The 20,294-nt window shown below is 40.2% G+C and overlaps 1 protein-coding gene across 2 annotated transcripts in view; it reads left to right on the forward strand.

The window, feature by feature from the left end:
- suco (SUN domain containing ossification factor) overlaps positions 1 to 19,961 on the forward strand; it is a 29,998-nt gene extending 10,037 nt beyond the window's left edge. Inside the window, exons 2-24 of one of the 2 annotated variants that reach the window (XM_072439253.1) lie at positions 4,476 to 4,611; positions 5,881 to 5,976; positions 6,293 to 6,633; positions 7,280 to 7,420; positions 7,622 to 7,775; positions 8,273 to 8,384; positions 8,479 to 8,603; positions 8,711 to 8,778; positions 8,854 to 8,961; positions 9,115 to 9,220; positions 9,898 to 9,918; positions 10,763 to 10,818; positions 10,974 to 11,056; positions 11,486 to 11,551; positions 12,139 to 12,219; positions 13,607 to 13,691; positions 13,784 to 15,031; positions 15,103 to 15,190; positions 15,285 to 15,389; positions 15,475 to 15,629; positions 16,502 to 16,593; positions 17,116 to 17,171; positions 17,409 to 19,961. In XM_072439253.1, the coding sequence (XP_072295354.1) occupies positions 4,476 to 4,611; positions 5,881 to 5,976; positions 6,293 to 6,633; positions 7,280 to 7,420; positions 7,622 to 7,775; positions 8,273 to 8,384; positions 8,479 to 8,603; positions 8,711 to 8,778; positions 8,854 to 8,961; positions 9,115 to 9,220; positions 9,898 to 9,918; positions 10,763 to 10,818; positions 10,974 to 11,056; positions 11,486 to 11,551; positions 12,139 to 12,219; positions 13,607 to 13,691; positions 13,784 to 15,031; positions 15,103 to 15,190; positions 15,285 to 15,389; positions 15,475 to 15,629; positions 16,502 to 16,593; positions 17,116 to 17,171; positions 17,409 to 17,954 (4,069 nt within the window). In that variant the 3' untranslated portion in view covers positions 17,955 to 19,961. Of the gene's footprint in view, positions 1 to 4,475; positions 4,612 to 5,880; positions 5,977 to 6,292; positions 6,634 to 7,172; positions 7,421 to 7,621; positions 7,776 to 8,272; positions 8,385 to 8,478; positions 8,604 to 8,710; positions 8,779 to 8,853; positions 8,962 to 9,114; positions 9,221 to 9,897; positions 9,919 to 10,762; positions 10,819 to 10,973; positions 11,057 to 11,485; positions 11,552 to 12,138; positions 12,220 to 13,606; positions 13,692 to 13,783; positions 15,032 to 15,102; positions 15,191 to 15,284; positions 15,390 to 15,474; positions 15,630 to 16,501; positions 16,594 to 17,115; positions 17,172 to 17,408 lie in introns of those variants that run through there. The other variant, XM_072439252.1, reaches the window with a different exon arrangement.
- Positions 19,962 to 20,294: the final 333 nt, after the last annotated feature.

The following is a 20,294-nucleotide window of genomic DNA, read 5'->3' on the forward strand; positions in this document are numbered from 1 at the left end:
GCTAAACTTTCATAATGTCGTTACAATTATTAAAAACAATCTAGAGAAAGAAAAGTACTGCTTCAAATTATTATTATTAAAGTTTTAAATTGAAGCCACGCTGAAGTAAACTATAATTTACTTTTAAATGTACTTTAATCCATGTACTTTAATCTGCTGCTAGGACCTAAACAGTATCTAATGTAGTCCTTACCAAGCCTGGCTCAGGATCTGGATCTAGGCCGCACTGCTTCTGACGACGGGTTGACCCAGATGAAGGACGGGTCAAATGCTCAGAACATTTTCAGGGACAATTTTATGAGAAAATGACTGCTCTACTTTATCGCATCCTTCACTTGCGTTCCACTTTCCTCTGGCCAGTCAGTCTGACACAGTGGCACACTTAAAGATGATTAAGGCCTTTAGCGTTCCTCACATGCAGCTTTAGTAATCCAAAGCTGCACGTGAGGGAGTGTAGTAACTAACGCTAACGAGCTGATTTAGGCCAAGTAGAGTTATATGCTCCGTCATGGGATGGTCAAGCAGGTCAAAAATGCTTGGTAACATTGTACAAATATTCCACTTACAGTACAGTGATAACAGTGCAGTCTGGTTTATGTGTTGCCCAGTGATCCTGAACAGAGCTAAAGCCAACAGGACATACCGGGGTGCACTGGCAGCTCATTGTGTTCTCTGGGCACCGCTGTTGAGCTTTTGATTTCTCAGTGCCTACAGTGCGTGATCCGTCCTGGTGCCAGTCTCAACACTACGCTGCATGCCACCTTTCCTGTTTTTGATATTAAAACGTGACAAAATACATTTCACGTCAAAGTGTTTCCTATTTTCAGCTGTTTTACATTTAAGTCCTCTTTTTCACGTGCTTAATGTCTTTCGTCACCAGATTCATGTGTGCCTATAGTTTAAACTGAGCTCAGAATTCTCAAGTAGAATTGGCTGTTTTTTGAACTGGTTTATGGTTAATAGCTCTCATTTCTGGGCCTATTCACATCAAATAAACACTGCCACAAAGTTCTGTCTTCTCTCTCAGTAAACATAAACAAAAGTGAAATATTTTTTTCAAAATGGCTCCAGAAAGTGCTGCCAACATCAAAGACATAATTGTTGTTTGTGGAGCCAATCCCAAATAAATTATGATATGGTTCAACAGTTGTGGACCATAAGTTTTTAAAATGTATTTTTAAAAACTGAATCTATGATAGCGATCATCTCCTTGCATCTGAAATTGTTATCTCAACCTCTTGTTTGAGCAGCTATTTCTGTGTTGTTGACCAAATTAGTCTGTTTGTAAATTATAACACAATGTACATTTCTCTCCTTTGACCCTTTGTTTTTGTAATTGACTTCTAGTTGTCCACATTTCTCTTGGCATCTTGCACTTGGCTTTAAACTGAGGTGGAAAGCTTGTTTAGTGCAAAGCAGATGTACACGCTAACTTCATTTCACTCCAGGCTTTATGCTTATTGCTTTGCCTTGGCTTTGAAACATGTAATACCTTTATCTTATCTAGTCCATATGAACTTTTTCTTATTTTTCCTAGTACTGCCAGTGTTTATCACTTTTGTTGAGTAATGACTTGAGTCTTAAATGTGGGTCAAAACCCACACCCCTCTGCTGCTCCTCTCAGATTGGCTCTCCAGCTTTCTTCCTTTTTTTCCTCTGAATTTCCTCGAGTTTCTGCTTTACACAGTTGCAACATTAAGGAGCTTCTGAAAGACGACTTTAAACGTGTTAGCGTTGCCATTTAAACACATTTATCGAGATATAAAATGTTTACCGGATTAAATCTTTAAACAAATTTATTTAGGCTATAGTATTCACATTAAGGCATAAAACGTATAGATGGAGAATGTTCATAAGTATGGGATTCACTTTCTATAGTCATGGAATCATGTTGGTGAAAGTCACATACTGCTGCTTGAACAAGGCATTAACCTGTATTTAAGCCTCTGGGTGGAAGTAAATGACATTTGCATTTTCCCTCACTTGTTTGTTGCACCACACATGTTTTTATCTGTTTAGCGTTTGCTTTCTTTTACCTTTTGCATCATATTTTTACTTATTTAATATATATTTTGCTTTACAAAAATTGACTCATCGTTCACTATGGCAGACCTTGTAAATCTTGTAGACAATGATTTACAGTTTAAATGGGTTAGGATTTTAGTGGTGTTTACTCTGTCTTATACATTGACCTGGTTAATCATTTGGCACGATGGTTTGTGCTCGACCTATACTTGGCTCAAATGTATCGGGTATTGCACTGGTAACAGCACCTCCACATATCTTTCTTCGGTTAACCAAAATGCCATCAGTCCACACACAAATTGGCTCCCTATATGTTTCTTCTGCGTCACTTTGTGTACCTTAGTCGGGTTGTGACGATACTTGTCAATGCTGAGTGATTTATGACCAAGACCTGCTCCTCGTGCCCTGGAATGGAAAAGGAGACGTATAAGACTTAAGAAGCACGACATACTATGAAGCTGTGGCTCTAAGTTTAGCAGAGGTCCTCTTCTGCTCACCCTCAAACATGCATATATCCCAGTGTGTTAACACCATAGGGGCGTATATATAGTGTCAGTGTCCACGGCAACAGTCTAAACAACACTCTTCTATAGGCATTCTTAACTTTATAAATATTCTTACAAAAACTCTCTTTGGACATAGAAATTATTGTTGCAATGACCAGCCATTATAATATTTTTTTCTTTTTTTTTATTAATGATACCAAAATAGTAAATGATCTTGCATGTATAATATACCTAAAAATAGAATTATAGGGGATTGCTGCTAACAATCTGAAGTGGTTTGAAAATGCAGGTTTGATTGACAGCTGGGTGACATGCACAGATGGTGGCACAGTGTGATGCTGAGTATGTGTCTTCCTCTGACGGCGCGCCAACACGCCTCTCCATGTGTCCTGCCCAAGCACACCTCCGGTTTCACAATCACATGACACCCATCTCTGCAGAGTCTTTGCACCTAAAGGACGCTGAGATGTGGGATGTGATGTCCTCAGCGTCCTCAGCGTCCTCAGTGTGGGGTTTTCCAGTAACCGGCTCCATGTGAGCTCCTTGTGTCCTTGCTTTTGTGGCCTTAAGGAAACACTTACTACGCTCTTTCATCTACAGTAGAGTGTAGGCCTCTGTGTCCTGCCAAAGAGGGACACTGAGTGAATGGGGCTTTGTTAACTGTTGGAACATGCTCTTAAACCCCAAGTGTTTTTTAATGAGGCAGATATTTATCTTCTGAAAACTTGCCGCCGATAATGATTAACAATTAGACACCAACCCAGCTTCTTCAGTTCAATACATATCAACATATACATGTGCTTAATTTCCCAATGCAAAAATATCCTATCCTATACAATTAATTGTTGACCATATCGAGACATTCTGGGCCAACAACATCCAGTAAAGTCCTGTGACATCAGTGTGTTGGCCTTGACTTACCTGAATCAATATTCTGAAAATCCGGTAAAAGTTCCTGGATCAGACCCAATATGAGTGAGTTCCTAAATATAATATTCCTTTGTTGATGTTCAATTAACACATTTTTGACCATTTAATTAGAGTGAAACTAAAATAAGGACTTAATTCAGACCCCTGGCATATAATAAATTAATCATAATCACTTCCATTAGACTTTGATAAAACATAATTGTTACACATCTGTCACTGCCATGTTTGATCTTTATGTTTGTGTACCGGTGTATATATTTTTTGAGCTTCTATGTCTAAGTAATTTCACTACACGTTCAGTAAATTTGCTGTTCTTCAGGATTACTTCCCACGCTCTAGTTTCAATTTTCCCTGAACCGATTAAAAACGCATCCAAATCAAGCTATCTCTTCTTTTCTGGTGTTCTGTCTCCATTGCAGACAATAATCACTTAGACAACTGCGTGTTATCTGGGCGAGTCTTAACCTTTTCTCATTGTACCATGCATTATTCATAGCTACAGTACAATTTAAGGACCACATATAAATAATTCAAATGTATTCAGATGGTCTGCCTCTTGCCGTTTCCATTGACTCTGCTGTTTTTTGAGTTGTTTTTTTGGGACAAGTTGCCAGTTAAATCTGCTTCATATTGCTGTAGGTCTGTTAATAACACTTTTCAATGTCTCTGCCTGTATAAAACCTTGGATAAGACTATGTGCTTCAGTTCTTTTTTGCATCCTGATATTAACCATATAATAATAGGGCTTTTACTGCTCCTCTAAAGCTTGTGCCTTTAGTCCTTGGCTGGAGGGTCCGTTTGCAGCAGTTGAATAGTTAACTTAAGCATTATCTACACTCCATTGCATCACTTTTATTACACCATCGAATGCATATAGGCTATTTCTTTGTTTTATTCATTACATAACTGCTTCTACATTCATCCCGTGTAGACTAAATTTAGATGCCTGGCCTATTTTTAAAAAAAATGTTTTTTTGACAATGATCCTGATCTTGCCTTGGTTTTGTATTGCAGGAACCCCAGTCATCATGTGTATTGTTCGGAGCAGAGCCTGTCTGACCCGGGTCAGTCTGCTGGGAACACAGACCCGGACGGCCGCGAGGAGGATCACGGGCAGGAACTCGCACAACAGAAGGTGAGCACAAGCACAGTACCCAAACTAAATACAATACAGTTATTTATTCATGGCAGTTTAAGTGGGTTGTATATTGGTTCTCAATAATTAAGGCTACGGTAGCCCACCATAAATAAAAGCACCCAACATGAAATCCTGCAGTTGTTTTTATGCCTTTTAATGGTTCATCTTTCTTCCAAATTAAGAAGATATAGCAGATATAGAAAACACATGAAACCATCAGTCAACTTTATTTGCAAGAATACTCCTTTACCATTTGCAATTTTAATAAACTGACACATAACACATACACGCATTCTTGTTAAAACTAGATAAGGTTCTGTGGAAATCTTTCCATATTACACTTTGCATATAAAATTTTGCTGCTTCAGTCTACTGGTGATTGGTGAATATTATTAGTCGTGCTGCCCGTGGTGAACCATGGGAGTTAGATCTATAATAGGATAGTGGTGAGTAATGGGTGGTGCACTTTTGGCCTCAGTGTCATGGAGAGGGGCATTGCACATGGAGCACATACAAAGTAAGATGAATGGTCAGTGACGTGCAGGAGGTTCAACACAGTATTTAAATAATGAGTCACCAGAACCATTACAAAGAATATTTGATTATATTGTTGTCATTCGTAAGATAAGTGTGAACGCTTCATGTGATAACTGCAAACACAGACCTACTGCCATGATTCATACAGCAGCTGCTGATAAACGGGGTAAAGTGCATCCAAACAGGCTCCAGCTCACCACTGCAGTGGAGACAATTACTATCTTCCCCTGTTGGTTGAAATCCAATGTTTGTCTGCACTCATCTCGCGTTGGGGAAAAAAAATCATTGAGCATGATTGCACTATGCTTCTACAGACATAAAACTGGCTCTGGATAAAATGTCAATGGTGTTTTATGAATGAGCTTGAAATCTCTTAAGTTTGCAAAAATGTGAGGGGAACAACAAATGAATGAGATTTGTGTCCAAAGAAGGAAAATCTTTGTGCTACAAACAGGCCGGCCAGAGCAGTTCAACCAGCCTGGCAATCTGTCACCAGTGTATAACACACTCTTTGTCCACAAACAAAAGGCTCTCACAAACTCACAAGAAACTTTATGCTGCCAACATTTTCACATACATTTGTGTGTGACATTTATGTTAAATGATGATCTTATGTGACCTAAGTATGTCGGTGTAATCCCTCATTCGTCCAGGCGTGTTCCATAGTAGAAAAAAACTACAACTGAAGCTTTTTCTATTATGTGACCTAAGTGCATTATGTTATACCTGATTTTATATTTGTAGAATGAAAGGACAATACACACAACATACGAAGTGGGACTGGAGACGGAGAGAGCAGCATTAGAGGAGCCATCCGCACACGATGAAACCCCAGGCGAGGTGAGCGCAGAACATAGAGCTGTGTCAAAGAATACCATCTGACTTAATATCGATCTAGTTATTATGGTTTTATCTTTATTTCTTCTGATCTGGAATGCATGTCTGTAACTAAAATAATTTCCGTAAAGTAAAATTCGTATGTGCACAGAAGTTGCTGATTAAAACAATTCTAGGTGTTGATTATGTGTCTTTTTGTAAGCGCGTGGTGTGTAACTCACAAGTAAAGTAAACTGCTGTCGTTACGCACCATTTCAAAAAAGTATTATGGCTACAATGTATTACTCATTACATTTTGTGGGTATTGGTTCCTTTCCAGAATGTGAATAGTATATATACCGAGGCAGAGGAGGCCAAGCCTGAACCGGAGTTGGACCCTCACCCTGTTGCTGCGGAGCAAGAGCCCCTCCCAGACCTCCAGAATGACGTAGCTCCACAGCCCGTGTCCCAGGACGAGCCCCAGGAAGTCCCCGAGGCCCCCTTCCCAGATCCAGTCCTGGCTCCAGTCCATGTGCCCTTAGAACCTCCAGCAACTGCAGAGAGTCCCAGTGACGGCGATCCCACAGATCCCCCCGGCCCGGACCCAGCCCAAAGCACACCCCCACATGAAGCTGAAAACCCACCTACCTCAGAGACCGACAGCCCGCCTCCACCCCCCAGGTAAGGCCTCAGAATCCATCAGCAGGTGCAGGTTTTGTGATTAGGTTGGCTTTAACCAACAGACATTAAACTAAATTAAATTAAATTAAATAAATTCACTTTTTCCATTTCCTGTGGTTAAAGCCAATTCAACTTCCATTACTGCACCATTCATTTCTGTTTTTCAATTGTTTTCATCGTTTTGTTTCATTCTGTGTTTGTTGCTTATTTTTGTTATGTTTTATGGAACATTTTGTAATTTTTTCATGGATTCATTGAACTGGTGGTTTGCCCTGCTAAGTTTCACTGGGAAATTCAGAATACTTTTTACACCTCAAATCCTGGAAACAATGGACCATTTCAACACCTTGAAGATCATCCAAGGACTTTCATTTTCGATTGCCAGAAGATTTGTCCAGTTACTAAGAAGACGTTGATAATTTATGGACATGCCAATCAACATTAAAGGACACATTTAGCTTTGCCTAGAATGAAAGCTTCTTCATCTTTTCCTTCTATCCTGTGTCCCTCTTTCTCTGGCTTTCTCTCTTTACCGCATTCCTTCTTTCTCATCTACAATCTCCCTCACCTCCCTCACTCGCCCGCCCTCTCTGCCTTTCGCCATGTACAGAGATGTGGTAAATGCCATGTCCTTTCTTTCCCTCAGTGCAGAGCGGGTTGCCAGTGAAGGAGATGATCTCCCAGTAGACAGCTTTGTGTTTGCAGAGCTCTCTGATTCACAGTGCAGGGTCATTGCCCCTGAACTGGCAACTTGTGAAAACCTCCCTTTTGGCAGCCCTGTCCTCGGGTGAGTGTCTAACTCGGGAAAAGTCAATCAAAGTACAGAGGTAAATGAAAGGTAAATCCGAGCAGCAGCTATTCTCACACTGCATCCACCAGCCTTGTTTATTATTTGTCATTTTTAATTTTTGTTTTCATAATTTTGTTGTTTGTATGCAAGCTCATCAGGTAATATTGCACTGGAGTTACTCTCCTTTTCTGTACATAGTGTGGATGAATCTGGATTAGAAGATGAGGAGTCGGAGGCCCAGCCTGCTCCAGGCCCAGAGGAACCAGAGCCCCAGCAGCAGCAGGAGTCCAACACTGAGCTCTCGGACCACCACCCGGAGGCCAACTCCTCACAAACCTCTACAGAACAGGAGGTCAACATTTTACATCATTCTACAAAATGGCAAATTTATGCCAAATGTACTACAGTGATCCCTCGCTATAACGCGGTTCACTTTTCGCCGTCTCGCTGCTTCGCGCATTTGCATCATGCATTGTGTTCTGCATTCTGATTGGCTAAACAGTCTCTCAGCGTCTTCTCTACCTGTGTGTCAATAATGTTATGGATTAATATGTACACGTACGTAAAACCGCTTGCCAAATTGAAGTTTGCGAGGCCGGTGAGCGCGCGTGTGAGCTGCGGGAGAGGCCGGTGAGAGCGCGCGTATGAGCTTCAATGTTTTATGGAGTATTTCATTGTATAATAACTGTAAAAAAATAAAGGTTTCTACTTTCTACGCGGATTTCGCCTATCGCGCGTTCGTTTTGGAACGTAACCCACGCGATAAACGAGGGTTCACTGTATTCCTTTATTAATCAAAGTCATATATTTGTTTGAGCAGTTCTGACTATTTTAGCATGTGTGTTTTAGGCTGCAGATGCCAGCACTACCAGGGAAACGGATCCATCTGTGCCCACCAAAGAAGACATCCCAACCTTCGATGAGTGGAAGAAACAGGTTATGGAGGTAGAGAAGGAAAAGAGTAAGCACTGTTTGGATACACATATTTTATTTTATAATCATCAGTTACCTGAAACCATAATGTTTTTAAATATATTTGAATCTTCTCGCTGCAGGTCAGTCTCTTCACACCTCGACCAGTAGCAGTCCTCCAGTGAAGAAAGTCCAGAGCAAATTTAAGAATAATTACGCCTCTGTGGAGTGTGGTGCCAAGATTCTTTCTGCCAACAATGAGGCCAAGGTAATTTAGTTCTAATTGAGATGATTGTAATGTGGTAATTATACAATGCCAGGGTGTTAATGAACTCATGAGGATGCTTTTGACTGATTGAAATGCCTTTGTTCCAGAGCACTTCAGCTATTCTCAAAGAGAATATGGATCTGTATATGCTTAACCCCTGCAGCACCAAAATATGGCAAGTGCATCTTTATTACCTGTGGAATTGGCCTGAAGAGCAGAATTTAAATGTAGTTTTGCTTCACTGTTACAGGTTTGTGATTGAGCTCTGTGAGCCCATTCAAGTCAAACAGCTGGACATTGCCAACTTTGAGCTCTTCTCATCGACCCCTAAAGATTTCCTAGTTTCCCTCAGTGACAGGTAAAACACTGCTTCACCAGGATAATCTAATGTACTGGTATGCAAAAATAAGACAAGATTTTATAAGACTTTCACTAACCATGAGTACAGAGTAATTTAATTTCACTGCAGATCTTTGTAACAAACATGTTTACGGTATTCTTCTTTTTGCAGATATCCAACCAATAAATGGGTGAAGCTCGGCACTTTCCACGCTCATGACAAGCGCACAGTCCAGAGTTTCCCTTTGGATGAGCAACTTTATGCAAAATATGTCAAGGTAATAATTCATTTTTAACTGACACGGCCAGAGGGAATGACATGACCTCAAAACAACAGTGCTCTTTATTTGTATTAATGCGTCACACTTCATAAACACAGTGTTAAGGGCGTTATAGGCCCATGGGTACCCACTTATGACTTCATGGTGAGTTACACATCAGCTCTGCCTCGAACCACTCCGTTTATGGATGTGACTTGATATCTGTTTTTTATATCTGTGACGATGCATTGATTTAAAGTATATTTCCAAAGCCCTCTTTTGAAAAACAGGCAATATATATCTTAATCTGTTTAGATTAGATCCTTTTCTGGTCCTCCTTGTGGATTCACCTTTATGTATTGAACTCGTATGTTACTGCCCTTTTCTACACTATTCATTTCAGACTTGCTCACTTGTGCTTTTATCATATTAGAAATGATCGATCATTAATAGTCAGTGTGGATATATTGTGTAATTATGGAATTGCTACATACATAGTCACATCTTAAGTGTCTTTGGCGTCTTCCAGTTTTGATCTCTCCATTTCATAGTCCACTGTTGAACCTTAATTGAGAATTTAAATAACAGCTTTTGTTGTAGCTGCAAGCAAATGCGAAACGGCATTTATGATTGATCTTCACTGATTTCTGTTTTCTCTTGCCTCCTGTCCCTCTCCTGTCTTCCTCTTGACTCAGATGTTCATCAAGTACATAAAGGTTAGCATTCTTCTTTCTGTCAAAGGGCTTCTTCTCAATCTAAATGAAAGGTTTATTGATAAGATAAGATAAGATAAGATATTCCTTTATTGTCCCACATGGGGAAATTTCATTGGTGCAACGCAGGTAGATACAGAGGTAGATACAGAAGAACAGATCACTTATAGGAAGTCTGAAAAACACTTTCAGTAGAAGATCTCCTATAAATAAATAAATAAATACCATTGCATGTGATCCCGACAGTAATTGCACATGAATATGTGTCACGACAGCACATAGATTGCACATGAATTTCACAGTAATTGCACATGAATATGTGTCACGACAGCACATAGATTGCACATGAATTTCACAGTAATTGCACATGAATTGCACATGAATTCCAACAGCAATTGCACATATGACAGAATTGCACATCAGTATTAGGTTAGGTCAGTATTGCGAGTGTTCAGTACTAACAGTTTTTGTTATAAAGTCTGACAGCAGCAGGAAGGAAAGACCTACGGAACCTTAATTTAATGCATAATTTATTAACCAAGGGAAAACTCGCATCTGTGGCTCTACTTTTTCACATGTGGTGGATTGTGGGTTGTGCTTTGGGAAACACTATTTTGGGACAGAATTAAAACTCTTCATAGTTGAATTGTATACATGGATTTAGTACACACATGGTTAAATATTTTGAGGGGTAATATTGGTGCTTTCAATATTGTTTAACATAATGTAAATGTTACATCTGCATTTTGGTGTGTGTGCTAAGTCTTTCTATGCATTTTCCACTTTCTCAATTAATGTATGCCTATATTCTACTGTATGTTGTACTTATTATTTGTCCTTTTTGCAGGTGGAACTTCTCTCTCATTTCGGATCTGAACACTTCTGTCCTCTCAGTCTCTTTCGGTAATTTCAAGACTTTTTTTTATTTTTTTTTTATTCAAGTAATTTTTTTGTATCATCTCATATACAGTCACTGTCATTTCAGTTAATTTACCTGCAATTGGCATTTCAAGTTGGTTTTAAAGCAGTAACATAGTATTTTGTTGTTGTTTTCTCAGCGTGTTTGGTACCAGCATGGTGGAGGAGTATGAGGATTCCCAGGATCCCTCAGAAAGGGTGGATTTTCTTGATGAAGACTATGGTAAGATGCTTTGAAACAATGTTTTGCACAGTAAACATGCGTTGAGAAGTTGTACCTAGATACATGAACACAAATATTAATCTCCTTTTTAAAAGCGTTTTTAGCTAAAGGCTTTGTTTTAAGGTTTAGTTGTATTCTAAATAGTTTTAACGTCTGATACTGTAAAGCCAAAATGACCCCCGTTGGTCTTTGGAAGAACAATGCATGTGAAGCAGATCCCTGCAGATCCAGTGGAGTCATGTTACAGTTGCTGTAACCACATGCCTGAGGCCAGGGTTGACTATAAATACCAGCTCAGCCATTTCCTCTTTCTACCTCATTTCCGACACATTGTGCTTTTGTTTTGCCCCATGCTTCCAAATTAATTAAGTTGTTTTTATGCATAAGTAATAATGACATAATTTCCCCTTGTGTATTTTGTTTTACCAGATTATCCTCTAGGCTATCAACCATCAGAAGACCAAGCTTCTAAAAACATCTTGGGCTCAGCCACCAGTATGTACACATGCAAGTTACGAGTACACTTTACACAACTTTATCATTTGCTTTGGCCTTGCATAATAGAAAGAATGATACAACAAAGTGATGATTGTGAACACTCGTCTTGTATTTAAACAAATATGGCAAAACAACAGTTGTTGTTTCTAGCTCCCTTTGGTTGTAACTTGCGGTTTAAAATGACTTATTTTATTACCTAATTGGTGTCACTTTTAAATGCTTTCACATTTCTCATCAACTTTGTTTTTATTTTTTTTATCAAAGCAAAACTGATCATCCTCAGATCATTAAAATAATAACACAGAAACATATTCCCTCTGCTATTGAATTCTCCAACAAAAGAGAGCAGGATTTCACCAACATAACTTATTGTCCATCTTGTTTTGCGCCCCAATGTCCAAACATGCACAAAAATAACAATAACTGAACTTTATCCATGTAACTAACAGAACTGTGGTGCATTCAGCCTGCATCCTTTTACACACAGTCAAATGAAATCAGTCTTAATTGCAGCGTGTAAAAGATTTGCATGCAACTCTGAATTTATGCCAAAACCAACGTCAATGAGTTTCTGTGTCTTACAGATGCCATTCTAAACATGGTGAACAACATCGCTGCTAATGTTCTTGGTGGAGGGCCAGAGATTGAGGCTGGATCAGAGAAGGGTATGCATTTCATGTGAATTTATGTAACCTCTTGTGATAATGATTTATTTAATGAGTATACTGTGGGATGGAACCAATTAATGACTATGAATCTATTTTAATCCACGCTTTTCCAAGGTGAGACATTCTAAGGTTTTGTTGTAATGTAATAGAACATTCACACCTTAAGGCATGAGCGAAACACTGGCCTGTATCGGTCTAACATGAAAATAACGGTAGTAAAAATCAGGAGCAGATTCTAGGTTAAAAATGTCTAATATTTCTGGTGTCAAAAGTGTCTATACTTATAATTTTAATCGATATTAAAACTTGTATCAGAACTAGATACTCAATTGAACAGGTATCTGTCCTGAAAAAAGCCACGCAAAGAAACGGAAAGGCATTAACTGAATGGTTATAAGATCGCATGATAACATTGAAAATAGCATTTTATTATGTTTTTATCTATCTTGTGGTATTGAAATAGTTATCAAGTCCTCAGGTCTTTCCTTGGTATCAAAATTAAGTTTGAAAAGTTTGTATCATGATATGATAATATAATAACAATATAATATACAACCAGATCTCATATTTAGATTGATTTGTCATAATTTGTTAATACCAATATATGACTTCTGATTGGATGTTAACCGTTCTGTCACTCCACGGAGGAAAGGATAATATGAATACGATTATTGCTGTATTTGAATTTCAATTCAAATTTTGAGACATAGTAAAAGAATGCGTAATTCTGTCAACTGAACCAAAGTATTAAGAGTTAGTTTAGAGTGTTTTAATGGGACTGCTTCACACCACCAGTTGACCAAATCCAACCTTCTTTTGCCAAGGACCCTACCTGGACAACTGAGGGATTAGAAAGACAATATCTCCATACGTATTCCCTACGTAGTTCCTTCAAAGTTATACTTATAGGAAGTCTGAAAAACACTTCCAGTAGAAGATCTATAAATAAATAAATAAAAACTCCCATGTATAAGAAGATCTCCTATAAATAAATAAAAACTCCCATGTATTGTATCCCATGTATATGTTCCATGTAAAAACTCCCATGTAACTCCCATGTTTATGTATCTTGGCAGGCGCAGTCAGTCTTGTGGTTGGTGGTGATGCAAAAAAACTCTTTCCCTCACAGGCACTGTAGAGGAACAGGGGGGGTAAACTAAAGGAAATAATTCAGTTCAAACTGGATCAGACCGGGTTCAGTTTTTTCCTTATCTAAACATGGGTCATATCCCAAAACGGGGAAAGCGTGTTCTGTATCATGTTACAACCTACCTCCCACAACTACTCAAGATTTGAAATGTACAGTGGTCTCTCTATCTAAAATGCATTTGTTTTTTTATGTGTAAGTGGCAAAAATAATTACATAGAAAAAAATATTTTTCAGTTAACGCTTCAACAGAAGCCCAGAATGAAGCTGATGGAAGTAAAGAAGTTTCCTCTCAAACTTCTGAAAGCATCCATCCTACAATGTAAGTGCAAATTGTCAACTAAATGTTTATACTATGAATATCTTGAATATCTTTCTCACAACAAAAATTGAATATCTTTTTTTTACTTCTAGCCTGGAGCCAGGGCAATCTGCGCCTCCCGTCGAGCAGATCAATTCAACCCAGGCCTCCACGCCTCCACTGACCCCTCCGGAGCCTGTGGAGGAGAGGCAGATCGTGACTCTAGTTGAGGATGAAGAAGAGGAAGAGCCTCAGCGATCCACAGTGACTCTCATGGAAGAAGAGACTGAGGAAGAGGAGGAGACGAGGGAGGAGGAGGGCCGGAAAGAGGCCGATCGAAACCAGTGGGAGAGCCAGGCCTACTGCCCCTTCTCCTCGTTCACCTCCCTCTCCCTGTCCTGTATGGCCACGCTGCCCGAGCTGCTGCATCGCTGGTGTTCGTCCCGACTGGCCAAGGAAAGACTCCGCAGCATACGCCGGCGAAACCACACTCAAAGCTCTCCTTCTCCCCTGCACACCCCTGTCCTCGCCCCTGTCCTGAGCCCTTCACAAGAGGTCCTCCCCATCACAGAAATTGTCCCAGAGCCTGAGACACAAGAGAGCAAAGTTACGAACGATGGGCTCGCAGCGGAGATCAACAACACGCACACTACAGATTTCAGCCTCATCCTCGAACCGAGTCGGGCCTCGTCCATCCCGGCACAGAGCTTTTCGGACAGTCACAGCTCCCTCACGCGCCCTACGCCCACCAATGAAGACAAGGTGCTGCCGCCGGTCAAAGACTCGGCCCTGGACCCTCTCCCCACCCCTTCCTTCCAGGCCGTGTCCATCCCAGAGACGCAGCAGGCCAGCAGAGTCACCCCAACTCCCGTTCTTAACTCTACGCCTCAGTCAATAGCGTCCGAGGCACCTTCATCGGCTTTTGTTCCTTCGGTGAAAGAGCAGCCAATCCAACCTTTGCCCACTGCCACCCGACCTGAGGACCTGATATCACCACCCACAGAACTACCAGCTCCTGTAACCCAAACTGACCTGAACACAGCTGCAGACAAGGCAGACCAATCTTCTCAAAGCCACGGGGAACATGGAGACTCCATCACTCAAAATGGAGAGGCGCATCACAGCGAACACACCATTGAGGATGACCTTTTAAACAGTATGGGCAATGGGAACGGCCACCGGACTGGAACAGACTTCTATGCAGATTTGCAGAACGGTGGAGATTATAATGGTGGTAATGGAGGAGCGGTCCACGGCTCCAGTCAAAAAGAAAGCGTCTTCATGAGGCTGAACAACCGGATCAAAGCTCTGGAGATGAACATGAGTTTATCCAGCAGATACTTGGAGGAGCTTAGCCAAAGGTAACTCCTGTGGTATATGATAGATACCACTACTGGGTAATGAATTCACTAATATTCATGTTTTTTTAAAGATATCGCAAACAGATGGAAGAAATGCAAAGAGCTTTCAATAAGACCATCATCAAACTGCAAAACACTTCTCGTATCGCAGAGGAGCAGGTCAGTACTTTATACGGACCTCAAACTGAATCATTGATTTGTTTGGTCATAATCTAGTATATTTTTGTACTTACATGTTGCTTTTTGTCCACAGGACCAGAAGCAGACGGAGTCCATCCAGATTCTGCAGAGCCAACTGGAGAATGTCACTAAACTCATGCTCAATCTGACCGCCACAGTCGGTCAGTTACAGAGAGAGGTAATGGAAACACACAAGCTATAACGGTTTTCTATTGTGGGTTCATAGAACTATTTCGAAAATAAATGTACGTGTTTGCCCTCAGGTTTCAGACCGACAGAGTTACCTGGTGGTGTCTCTGGTTTTGTGTTTGTTTCTGGGACTGCTGTTGTGTATGCACTGCTGCAGGACGCCCTCTCAGAGTCCCAACACCAGCACTGTGGCCGTCCCCAAGAGCAACAACTACCCCAGCCCCAAGAGGTGAGCTTTCCCCCAGGGGCCAAAGTATCTAGTCATGTAAACGAGTATAGTGGCATGTTTTTAAATCAAATCCTCTTTTTAAATTACCGGATTTTGAGATTTAAACTGTTAGCTCCGCTCACTTTGGTTGTTTTGAACTAATAGCACTGCCATTAGTGGACAGTGTGGACATGACAGACTCAGTCTGCAATTTATTAAAGAGCGCATAAAGCAGGTGGTCATGGACCGAGTGGTGTGAAAGCTTCAGACCTTGAGCAGTATGCAGTGAGAACAAAAGCCGAAAATTTGATTAAAAAAGTGCTTGGCTCATGTAGTGTATGTCGGACGAGGCAATATTTCTATCACCGTGACACTCACCTTTTGCAGCAGGTGAACCTCTGTGTAACACTCAAACACCTTTTTCTCTGCCATCACCATCAAGCATCTTTCTCGCGATGCATTTATTAAAAGTCCACTGCGTAGAGCACTGAGGGTAGTGTGCCTGTGTATCCACGCGGCTCATTTAGTTTGAGGCCGGTTGTCATAGAAATAAGTTCTTTGGTCAGCTGATGCCTCTCACGTAGCTCATGGTGTGGCGTTTGAGGCGAGTGCAGTGCATGTGAATTGAAAGTGAAGTAAACCGATATTAATCTAATACACGCTGGTGAAAACACCCTATGCTATCATGATGGTTGATGACTTCAATTTTTTTAAAAATCCCTCGGATTGCATAGGCGATATACAGTATCTTTTTTTTGTAACAACACACTGCATGGTGTGAAAGGCAAATTAGAAGATGTAAAAGTCAGATACAGGGCGGGCATATAGTGTATATGAATATGATTCCATTGTTAACCTGTTTGAAATTCTGAATACGTGTTCTTTCTAACCAGGTGTTTTTCCTCATATGATGACATGAGTATAAAACGGAGAGTGGCCTGTCCACTTGTCCGCTCCAAGTCATTTCACTTGTCTTCAACAGAAGGTACAAACTTGAATCAGTGCCTTTACACAGTAACTTTTCCTTCTGTATTTACCCTTTGTATAATTTAAGGCTCACTTGTTTGTTCTATTTATTGTGGCAGTTGTCCGGTTAAGTCTTTTTGCTAGCTAATTGTTTTTTAAGGATGTCTATAATGTCTATAATAACACTTAAGTGATATTAATGTAATAACACTAGAGTTATGGGGAAACCCCCCCCACAAAAAAGGTCCCTGCTTCTGCTGTCTATTATTCCTCAGCATGGCATGTGTGTGTGAGATTGTCCTTCAAACTGAATGGCTGTCATTGCCAGCTTGTGACCACATGCGGGCCTAAGGAGCATAATAATAGAGCTCAGCTTTACAGGCTCATAGTAGACATTTTGCAAGTAGTAATCAAAGAAAAGTGGATTGTTATTGTCTCGTGTATAAATACTGTAAGTGTACTGCTCGCAAGGTCCCTTCATGCATGTGCGCTATTCTGTTCTCCATTTCATCATTAACCTGCCACTCTCTCCCCTCCCCAGTAGGTCCAGATGACTTGTACATTGTAGAACCTCTAAGGTTTTCTCCAGAGAAAAAGGTACAGTGCTCTTACTGCTGCTGTTCAACATTACCTGGTGTTTTATGTGTAGCCTTGTGTTTTAACACTTCTATGAAAAAGAAAAGGCTAAACGTAGTTTAAATGTTTGATAAGATTTGCTGATGCAGAGAACAGCCGCGTCATCTTCATTCCCTGTCTTGACATATCTTTTATTTTGAACCCCTTCTGTATATTTTTCCACATCTTCATTAATTTCAATATTGAAATTTTCCACAGAAAAAGCGCGCCAAGACCAAGTCTTTGGACAAAGTGGAGACACTGATTACTGATCCTCCTGCGCCTCTGACTAATGGAGTTCTCAAGTCTAATGGCTTTTACCCAGCTCTACCTGCCCCTGTGGTGCCTCCTGCTCTTCCTGCTCCGCCTCCACCTCCCCTGGCACTGCCCCTGCCCCCCTCCTCAGTGGAGGAACTGTTACTGCCCCCCTGTTCCACTACAGAGAGCCCGTCAGAGAGCAGCAGCTGCTGCTCGACCCACTCAGAGGAGTCCTACATAAGCCGCCTACCCCCTTCCTCACCTGTGCTACCCCCTAATGGCCTCTGTAATGGTCACAGCCTCCCCTTTGCTCTGCACCAGCCCCCTAAAACCCGACAGGAGAAGCGCTCATTGAAAAGGCGAAAATTCAAGCAGACACAGCTGCCGTTTCCATCACTGCCAACAGGTGGCGTCAACTCCCTGCCCAGTCTGCAGACGCTCATGAAAGGAAACAAGGACATTAGTGTTGGGACCATTGGAGTAACCGCTGTCACTGGACATGTCTGAGACCTTTTAACACATTCTTTAGATGAAAACATGAACACTGTACGTTGGCAGACGGGAGATAAAGGTCTGGCTGCCACCAAAGACCCACAGCTCCCACAGTTGCCTCGACAAACTGGGGATGTGGCTGTAGTAGCGCAACATAATTTTGGCCAACACATGTCAAACAGTTCATTTTGGTTATGTGCCTTTTAATCTACCTAGTCCTTTTTAAAGCTGGAACAGTGACAATAAGGTGAATTGAAATGAAACTGTGGTGGGGCAACATTTACATAGACATCCACAGAAGCTCGGAGTGTCATTCCTTCATACATGGGGGTTTAGAAGTGATGGGCTGCTCTTTTTAGATTAAATGTGTCATACCAGTTGCATGCAGCTTAACAATAACAACAACTCTTCTGTGTTTCTGACTTTTTTTTCTTCTTGCTCTCACTTTGGTGTTGCCAGGACCGCTCTGCTCCAGGGTTCTATGGGACCACAGTGTCACGTCTTATCTCTCTGTCCTGTCAGTCTTGTCCAAACCAACTCTCAGAGCTGAATGATGAAAACAACCTTTGTGTAAATGTCTTAGCACTTCTTGTTTAGCTTTAGCCCAGTGTTGTAAATACAGAGGCAGCAGTGGTTTTGAGGTTGTATAGTTGAGAACACTTTGAAAGAAGACGAGGTTAATTTATAAACCTTTTTTGTTTTAACTTTCTTATTGTTGCTTGGGTGGATTGTTTGATTGCACACTATAGCTGCACTTACAAAATAACTTCATGTTTACACTTTACTTTTTACACAGAAAAGCTACTGGGACCCTGCAGATGATTTAAAGAGACCAGTTATTTATTTATTTATTTAAAATACAGATTCTATTAATTAGGCGCTAGCTTGCCAGTCTCCTAAATCTACAGAGCCACAGTAGTTCAAGCAAGTATAAAATATATGGTACTCAAACAATGTGAAAGTCTGTTCAAGTCGATCGTCCTGCTGCAGCTGTGTACGTGTGCATCTGCTTGTTGTCTGGAAAGGGCTAGAGCTAGCATCTCTTCTGTGCGTGTGTCTCATTTAAGTCTTCAAACCAGTTCATGGCAATCTTACAACAACATTCATTTAAACAGTAAGGTGGCCATAGAAGGAATACTCCTTTAAATAATAACTTTAAATGTATTTTCTTTGTAAAGTGGAATTTCTGATTGCTCTGTTTGGTTGGATGTGATCCAAGTTCCCGACTTTTTCTTTCTAAATGTAGAACTTCCTAGATTTAGAAAGAAAATCTTCCTAGATTTTCTTTTTCTTTCCTATCGATAGAAGGCAGTCTATTGATATACATTGATAGACTGCCTCCTATCAATTTATATCGGATTTCTATTTTTCTTCAACATATTATCTATACGTGATAGCTAAGGCCCATTGCATGACTTTACTGTAACTGAAACATTTTAACCAATGTGCTTTTAAAAAACACTTTTAGCCTCTCGGATTGGCTCATTTTTTTCATAGACTCTTATCAAAAGATTTTATCATCCATTTCTCTTTCACTCATGCGTCTGCCCCACCTCAAATTTAATGTTCTTACATAAAGGGAAAGATTGAGCTTAATTGGGATGGAACACTATTAACATGGTTTTATGTTCTACAAATACAAATGTTTTACTTGTTTTGAATGTTAATGATCTTGTATTTGTATGTTTGCTCCAGTCGTATGTGTGAGAAGTGGTTGTATGTCCGTGTGTTTCTGTTCAAGCGAAGGACAACTTTAAAATATTCTCATCCTGAAAGACTTTTGGAGATGGATTTTAGGAGTTCTTTGACACTTTGTATGACTCCCTATGCCTTTTGTTTAGTTTTAAAAGACTTAAGTGCTATTATTTCTTTCAGTGCGATTTCTGTCTTCTGTATGTGTTTTTATTTCTGTCTAGTCTCAAGAGCTGCACAGTATTTTGAAGCATGATTGAGTTACTACATAAACTGTAGTGCCATTAGAAACTGTGAATTTCTAAATAAAACTTTTTTTGTTGTCTTTCACATTGTTTTTTGTATTCATTCTTTGTAACTTCTCCTGCCATGTTCTAATTTACAAAGTAATAAAGCATGATTTTAACAATTCCTCTAAATATTCAGAAAGTGAATGTTTGTAAGCTAATATGCCTGTTTAGAATGACAGTTATAATTAGATTAGTTTTGTAGCTGTTCCTGTCAAAGCAATCAAATAAATTATAAGTATTATAGTATAAATTAAGATAAGATAATCGTTATTTGTGCCATAATGGGGAAATTCCAGTGCTGCAATGAAAACCTAGAATATCAATCAAAAATCAAGAAGGAACAAATGGGTTAGCGTTGGAGGTATAAAATATA

This window comes from Eucyclogobius newberryi, unplaced genomic scaffold (assembly GCF_026437365.1).
Source record: "Eucyclogobius newberryi isolate DKJ021-1_F unplaced genomic scaffold, fEucNew1.0.hap1 SCAF_9, whole genome shotgun sequence".
Lineage (NCBI taxonomy): Eukaryota > Metazoa > Chordata > Actinopteri > Gobiiformes > Gobiidae > Eucyclogobius > Eucyclogobius newberryi.